Source organism: Hippoglossus stenolepis, chromosome 22, assembly GCF_022539355.2.
Source record: "Hippoglossus stenolepis isolate QCI-W04-F060 chromosome 22, HSTE1.2, whole genome shotgun sequence".
NCBI classification, from domain to species: domain Eukaryota; kingdom Metazoa; phylum Chordata; class Actinopteri; order Pleuronectiformes; family Pleuronectidae; genus Hippoglossus; species Hippoglossus stenolepis.
Genome location: NC_061504.1, coordinates 18,211,220 through 18,219,435, shown reverse-complemented (window position 1 = coordinate 18,219,435; position 8,216 = coordinate 18,211,220). Strand labels below are relative to the sequence as shown.

The 8,216-nt window shown below is 44.5% G+C and overlaps 1 protein-coding gene across 2 annotated transcripts in view; it reads right to left on the bottom strand.

Annotated features, from left to right (window-relative positions):
* pthlha (parathyroid hormone-like hormone a) overlaps nt 1-7,971 on the bottom strand; it is a 13,915-nt gene extending 5,944 nt beyond the window's left edge. Inside the window, exons 1-2 of one of the 2 annotated variants that reach the window (XM_035146988.2) lie at nt 7,888-7,971; nt 188-296 (exon numbers count right to left, since the gene is read on the bottom strand). In XM_035146988.2, the coding sequence (XP_035002879.1) occupies nt 188-294 (107 nt within the window). In that variant the 5' untranslated portion in view covers nt 295-296; nt 7,888-7,971. Of the gene's footprint in view, nt 1-187; nt 297-385; nt 688-7,887 lie in introns of those variants that run through there. The other variant, XM_035146987.2, reaches the window with a different exon arrangement.
* Between the last annotated feature and the right edge of the window lie 245 nt (nt 7,972-8,216).

Sequence of the window (8,216 nt, the reverse complement as noted above, 5' to 3'; positions counted from 1 at the left end):
GGGGGGGCACGCACACGGTTTCTGAGGTAAACACACAGGAACCAAACAGCTGGACACATTTTCCAGCCGCTGCTCGCCCACCGTGCAGCAGCGAGGGGCGGGGGGGCAGCAACACACGAACAGACAGATATGTGAAAGAAGCTCATCCGCTCGGCTCTGAGTTTGTACAAATGAAATCCAGACTCACATTCTGCTGCTCAGGGCATCGATGGGACGTCCGAAGTGCGGCACCGGGGAGCAGAGCAGGAAGAGAGCGAAGCACCACTGCTGCAGGAGCCTCCTGGAGCAGAACATCTCTGAGGAGAAACACAACCGCAGCGTTCAACAACAATCCAACAGCTTCACTGCCTCACAGGAGAAGAGGAGCAGGCGCAGGGACACTTACTGTCCCTCAGTTTGTCCCAGATCGCAAAGATCAGAACATCTATTCACTGTCCTTTTTCAAATGTTCCACACAGAAAATCCAGGTGAGGACGTGGAAACAAAAATCCCACGAGCCCGAACGCATCCAGAGCTTTTTCTTTAAGTTCCTCAGAGAGAGAATTCCTGAGCGCGAGCGTCCTGTGCAGGAGCTGATGTCACTGCAGGAGGCTGCAGGGCTTCTGATGGAGACGTCTGCTGAGATGTGAGCAGGTCTCAGAAGGGAAGAGGAGGACTGGGGAGCAGAGGACGGCCTCCGTCAGGGTCTGCCCACATCAGGGGAGTGAGGAGGCAGGAAGGTGGCGCTAGAGCAGCGCCTGCAGCTCCACCACAGACCACACCATGCAGGAGAGAACCTCTGACTTTCAACCTTTGTCTCCACTTCACTGACTCAAATAATGAAACATCTGAAAATGTGGAAACACAACGCGACAACTTTTCTTTTACTTTGTAGTTTGAGCTGCGTTTTGTGAGTTAAAGGTTCAGATGAAAGGACCTCGAGCCCGAAACGTGATAAATAATCTGTGTTGTTGTTTTCTTTACCCTAGAAAGGGCCTTTATTTTTAAATACTGTATATATTTAAATACTTTATATTTACATACTTTATATTTAAATACTTATTTAAATAATAGTGAGGGTGAGGTGAGGGGTGTTCAAAACCAAACTAAAGTAAAAGTGACTGGTTGTGTGTGGGCGGGGCCTCGTGTCATGTGGAGTTTCAGGTTCGTTAATATGTTGATGATTCAGATTATTTCTGTAGATGTTTAATGATCTAATGAAAAGAGCAGAAGCTTGAATCTATTTCCCTGAGAGTCGAACTCTCTCCTCGTGTCTCATTCAGCCAGACGTCGGCACCGTGCTCTGTTTCCTGTCTGATGCGCGGTGACGCCCGGTTAGAGCTGAAGTGGCTGTCGGCCATCGCTGCCTTTACTCGCTGAGGAGTCAGGTGGTCCGACCGCAGGTACGACACGAGGCTGAAACCTGAGCGGAGGAGATGAGGTCCGACAGCTCCGACATGAGCAGAACTCAGAAAAGGATTTCACAGAGTCTTTACAGAGCGTTCAGTAAACGCTGCGGAGCGAGAAGATCCGGAGACGAGCGGCTCGATGCAGCTTCACGTTCCCCGATCGTCACCAAACCACAGATCAAGTGTTTCTAATGAAAAACTCTGATCATGACAACATGAAGCAGGATGAGAACTAACTGCTGCTGTTTCTGTCTGTGAAATAAAATAAGAAACATCTTGTGAAAAAGCTTCTAATAGAAAATATGAAAATATAAAATGTGTCAGAAACAGACGATCGCGGTGGATCAGCCCCCGGAGTGCGACCTCCTGAAGATCCTGGAACTTTCTCTCACGATCATTTCATTTGACGGTGAAAACATGTTCCTAACATCTGCAGATCAGATGATGTGAAGCGTTTGGTTCATCAGAACCATCTTTAGCTGCAACGCACACGGATCATTACAGGAGCCTAATCTAATCTGATCTAATCCCATTTCATCTGATGGCGTTAGCAGCGACTCTGGGAGGAAACATTCCTCGTGAGGATCAAACGGCCTCAGACCACCAACTCTGTCACTGCTGCTCTTCTGCAAACTGTTCACCAGCAGGAATCTGCAGATTCAGACAATCAGAAGAAGAACCAGGAATCTGCTCGGTTCCAGAACTCAGCACCAACGGTTCAATCCATCAGATGAATTATAGTTTCTTTTATCATTTACATCCATGAACAGCTGCACGTCACGTGAGCCCACGTGTGACAGACATGTGACAGACATGTGACAGACATGTGACAGACATGTGACAGACATGTGACAGACATGTGACAGACTGAAGAACCGTCACGACAAGAGTTTCAGTCTCCAGACTCATATGAGGTCACAGTGACCTTTGACCTCTGAACTCTCATCAGTTCCTGTTTGAGTCAAAGTGTGAGAAATCCCGTCAAAGTGTTGTTGAGGTGTCGTGTTCACAACCGTGGGACGGACGTGTTCGTCTCGTGGAGACGCGTCGTCCATCTTTATTTAGAGTGAGTTCAGATTAAGCCTCTAGGGGGCGCTAACGGGACTTTAAACTTGAACCTGATTTAAACCAGATGACACCCCCACTGAGCTGTTTCCATGGTAACTGAGCCGACTGCACAATAAGGCCAAATCGATTATTTAACAGAAGTCGATCGACTGACATGTTAGTCACGTGTTTGATCTCTAAACGTGTTTTAAACCCAGTTTGTTCACGTGAAGCTCGTCTGCACACGCGTGTTGACGCCACACGCTTGAGTAAACCTTTTCTCCCACTAATGATTTCCACACGTCTTTTTTCCTGCCTGAGATAAGAGCTGCGGAGCTGAGCTGGTTCTTCTGGGAGTCGTACGACAGCTGGAAGTCAAAGCTTCAGTCGAGTCAAAGCTTCAGTCGAGTCAAAGCTTCAGTCGAGTCAAAGCTTCAGTCGAGCCAAAGCTTCAGTCGAGCCAAAGCTTCAGTCGAGTCAAAGCTTCAGTCGAGCCAAAGCTTCAGCCGAGTCAAAGCTTCAGTCGAGTCAAAGCTTCAGTCGAGTCAAAGCTTCAGTCGAGCCAAAGCTTCAGTCGAGTCAAAGCTTCAGTCGAGCCAAAGCTTCAGTCGAGCCAAAGCTTCAGTCGAGTCAAAGCTTCAGTCGAGCCAAAGCTTCAGTCGAAAAGCTTCAGTGAGCAAAGCTTCAGTCGAGCCAAAGCTTCAGCCGAGTCAAAGCTTCAGCGAGTCAAAGCTTCCAGCCGTTCAGTCGAGCCAAAGCTTCAGCCGAGTCAAAGCTTCAGCCGAGTCAAAGCTTCAGCCGAGTCAAAGCTTCAGTCGAGCCAAAGCTCAGTCAAAGCTTCAGTCGAGTCAAGCCGGAGCCAAAGCTTCAGTCGAGCCAAAGCTTCAGCCGAATCAAAGCTTCAGTCGAGTCAAAGCTTCAGTTCAGGCGAGTCAAAGCTTCAGTCGAGCCAAAGCTTCAGCCGAGTCAAAGCTTCAGCAGTCAAAGCTTCAGTCGAGTCAAAGCTTCAGTCGAGTTAAAGAACCCGAAACTCAGCTTCCTGCAGCAGAATCTAACTCTGAGGCTAAATGTTGAGCTAACGCTAGTGAGCGGCCTCCTGGGGATTCAGACGGGCAGCGCTCCTCCAACAGCTCCAAAGCCTGATGGGTAATGACGATGAGGGGGGGTGAGATGTAAATGTGTCAGAACCCCCCCCCCACAGTGTTTCCTGGACTGCCTGAAACACTCTGTGGTCTTCTCACTGAAGCTCAGTGAACGAACATGAAACAATGAACAGATCATTTGATCATTTGGCGGCGGCGGCGGCGGCGGCGGCGGCCAACACGAGGTGAGGACTTGCAATCAGAACCAGGCTCGTCACTATGATCAGAGCCAGAGAGGATCATGGTGACGAGCCCCCCCCCCACATCTCGAGCTGGAAACAACGACTCCTTGTGAGCTTCACCTGCACATAAACAGGTAGTTTCCTGGCAGCCGCCCCGGGGCCCGAGCCAGGAAGCTGCTTTACATTCAGAGAAAATTGCTGCTTTTTGGCACAAGTCGACAAACACAAAACAAATGTCCGCTTTAATGTGTGCGACCGCACCCCCCACCTCCGCTGCCTCGCTCCTTTTGAAAAGAATTCTCCACACAAAGGCTGGTACTGTTAGAGACCCCCCCACATCAGTGGTCCTGACGGGGCCACGGCTCCGTGTGAGGCCCCCGCACCGACACCAGCTCACAGCTCGTTCTCTTTACCGGGTCGGCACCAGGAATAAAGAAGAATGTGACCTTTAAGACGACCTTTAAACTTCAGAGCTGAAGTGAATTCATCTGTCAAACGTCACCGGCTCCTCTCGCTGCTTCTTGTAAATCTGTTTTTTAAATTTCTCTTTTCTTCTAATAATTGAAGCTGCAGTTTAAACATTGGTAAGGATGTGGAGAAGTATGATAAAGTAAATTTACACAAATCAGCAACACACACGCTACGATTCATTTTTTCTAATATTGAAGATTTATGACAAAAATTTTACATTTTAGATAAATTTGTCTGAAGTTACGTTGACGTGGTCGTCTCAAACGTCGACTGTAAATAAAGATGGACGACTCGACGGCTAACTAAAGTGAAGTCTAAATGTCTTGATCGCCCCCTGGTGATGGTTTCTGATCAGTTTGGTTTGAATTAGTTATTTGATGATATAAAAACAGCTGTCATGATTGACAGCTGAGACTGACTCCTGATTGGTCGGGACCTCGTTAGAGCAGCTCCACAATCACTACTGCACAGACTGTGAATCCAAGATGGCAGCGCCACTACCCGATATATGTTGGCTTCATTTCTGGAGGAAGTTTTCATTTGGTGAAATTGGACCCAGATTTATTAAATGTTGTGTTGCTACATGTCAATGAGCTGTTGTTGTTGTTGTTGCTGATGGATGATGATGATGATGATGAAGAGACTCCTCTCTCTCTCTCTCTCTCTCTTCTTCCTCCTCCTCCTCCTCTTCCTCCTCCTCTCCTCCTCCTCCTCCTCTCCTCCTCCTCTGACAGATTCTAACCAGAGTTCAGAAATGCATTTGGCGTTTTCTGCATTTCTCCAGGACAGAAACATTTCTTTCTCCCTCACAACTTGTCTCAGTGTGACTCTCATGATACAACACTCGCCCACCACAGGAACACATGCTCCTCCACCGCTGTTCGACCACAAATAGCAACTGAGACGAGCTGAAAACGACTCTGAGCAGCAGCCGACATATTTCCAGGGTTTTTGAAACCAGCTTGACCCTGTGACCATGTGACATAATATGAAAAGTGCAGCAGCGTGTTCACCCCGAGGTTTGAGGTCGTCTCACTCAGTCGTGACGGATTCCTGAGACTGAAATATGTGTTTACTCTGATTCTTAATATCTGAACGTTTATGTGATTCAAGCTGCTCATGTTTTTGAAGCTGTAACACAAATGCATTCAAATTACAGAGAAGTGCGTCATCATCAGTGGAGCTGGAAAAAGAATCCCAACAACTTTTAAAATCAAAAATACCATAAACCTCGAGTTGTAGTTTTATACATTTTCTATTGAGGCTACATGATAGCTAGCTAGCTTAGCTAAACTGGGAATAAATCTTACATTTAGTCATTTAGAATGAATGAAAACATACAGCAGGTCAACTTATTATTATTATTATTGTTATTGTTATTGTTATTATTGTTATTGTTTTATTATGTGTCACTAATTTCAGCAAATTCCAATAAAATATCCATCAGAAAATAGATTAAATTAGGGAGCTGAGGTTGTCAGGTTGTTAAATATTGAAACAGTTTTACGTGCATGTTATATCACAGAGCGTCTTCGTGTCGGTTCTGTGACGAACGCAGCAACTTGGTTATTCTGCAAATGAGTCTGATGATATTTTCTCCATTATTCATTTAAAGTTTCCATAAAATGTCAGATAAGTGAAAAGCTGAGCCACATTTTGGTATTTTTATCAAACCAACGTCTGAAAACCTGAAGATATTAAATTTAATGTCAAATATGTCGAAGAACGTTTAAGAAGCTGGAGGCAGAAAACAATGAAAAGGTCTTAATGAATTGATTGTGTGGAGTTTGAACCTCAGAGCAACACGGTGAGTCGTCGTGTGTTTCCACCAGGGAGAACCTCCTGCTCACTTCTGAATAAGATCCTGAGGATCACGACGATGGAACAGAAACGCTCAGCAGACGTCTTCATGTCTGTTGGCACGGCGACGCTCAGCGAGCTGCACATCACGGAGCTCTGAGCCGTCTGAGAGACGGCGCCGGCCGTCTGTCCACTCCAGCGTCTCTGCTCAGCCACTTTTGCAGATGTCACCAGACGAGTGAACAGGATCTGCTGGTGTGTCGCTGCTGGATCCACCGAGACAATCACTGCGCTCAATTACATCTGATTATGGTTTGAGCCGCGCTGCCAGAAAACTGGATCAGAATATGGAGAGGGACAGAAAGTGTCGTCTCCATGAGTCAACACTTGATTTGATTAGTATTAAAAGAAACTGTTTTTAGGTCAGAGACTGTTATTTTTACTTTGGTTTATAGAACAGAATCAGGCTGAGAAACTCGTTCGTACATTTATCTGTTTGTCAGAAAAGATATTTTCTTTAACATGAAAACATGAAGCTGTTAAATATTGAATATAATTTCAAAACTTTTCAGCAGCGACGTATAAAACTCAGAGTTCCTTCAATTATCAGTAAATAAATTTAGCAAAGTATTGAAACAACAGTGAAAATATATTTACTGCTTGAGTTTGATTTGAAGAAAATATCATTAAATTAATCAATAGCATCAAACTAATGAAAAAACTGAATCTTTACTTTACTTGAACTGATGAGTGGGAAGATATTTATTTTATTAGTTCTTGACTTTAATGAATAAAGCTGTTAGCGGTTAATGAGACATTAGCATCAAGCTAAAGTAGTTTCGCATTAACAGAAAATACATTTACATGGAAACAGCTTCTTAAATTTCACTCTGATACAATAAGTTTCTTAAGATTTGATTTTATTAACACTGAATAAATCAGAAGTGTCACAAACTGACTGAAAATGTAAAAATATTATTAATGCTGGAGTCTTTAATACATTGATGATAAGATCATTACTGTGATTATTTAACAGTAGCTCACTACTTCCATCATATTATTTAATGTGTTGACACTAACTACATTTTAAATTAGCTTAGTGTTGCTAACAATGCTAACCTCAGAAAGAATGGGGGGGTTTCAATGATGATGAAAATGTGTTTGTGTCTTTAAACTTTATCATAAAACAATAAAATAAGATTAACTGGAACCATGATGGTTTAAATAACTAGTTCTTAAAGTGTTGAGCTGAACTTTAGTAATATTATAACAACATGTAGAATTAATTTCATCTTTAAATTTGTCCTGTTGATCTTTTTGTTTCCAGACAATAAAAAAAGACATTTGCTCTTTTCTCTATTTCCTCTGAAGCTCGATGTCTTTGATGAAACGAGTCGGTTGAACAACACAAACCTTCAGTTCTCACATCAAGATACTTCATGAATGGAAAGAAGGTTTGTAAAGTTTTTACCATAAACTTCAGAGTGTTGAGACGTGTTTTCTATTATAAAACCACCAGTCGACCAACAACCACCAGAACAAGAAGCAGAACCCAGCAGCACCTGACCCTGGTCGGACTGGGTCAGTTAGTTCAACACCAAAGAGCTGAATTATCCTGGAGTCTGTGTGAACTGAAGTTCTGATCAGGTCCCTTTATTTAGAAAATCCTGTGTTTCAGAGCCCTGATTGAACAGGTTGTTTCCCCAGAGGAACGTGGACCTGTTTCTTTTAAACAGGTCATGAGGTCAAAGACAAACCAGATCACAGAAGAATCCTTCAACATGTTAGGGTAAAGGGTTAAGGTTAGGGTAAAGGGTAAAGGGTTAAGGGTTAAGGTTAGGGTTAGGGGTTTCTTACCGGTGTCAGTCGTGGCTCCTTCAGGTTTGTACGAGTCCAGTGAAGAGTCACAGATAAATCTTGTTGCTGTGAAGAGAAGCAGCTCCTCTGGACTCTTTGCTGTGAAGGTTGCAGAAGATCTTTAAATAAGGTTGAACCCTCCTGATGACATCACAGCGGGTCATCAGCATCATCACCGCCTCGCCGTAGAAGCTGCATATGTAATTAGATGAACTTACTCACTCTGCTGTTCCCTCCTCCCACATCCTCGTTCCTCCGTCCTGCTCCCTCCCCCCCGAACGCATCACCGCTCCAGTCCAAGTCAAACTAATGACACGTGGGAGTTTCTG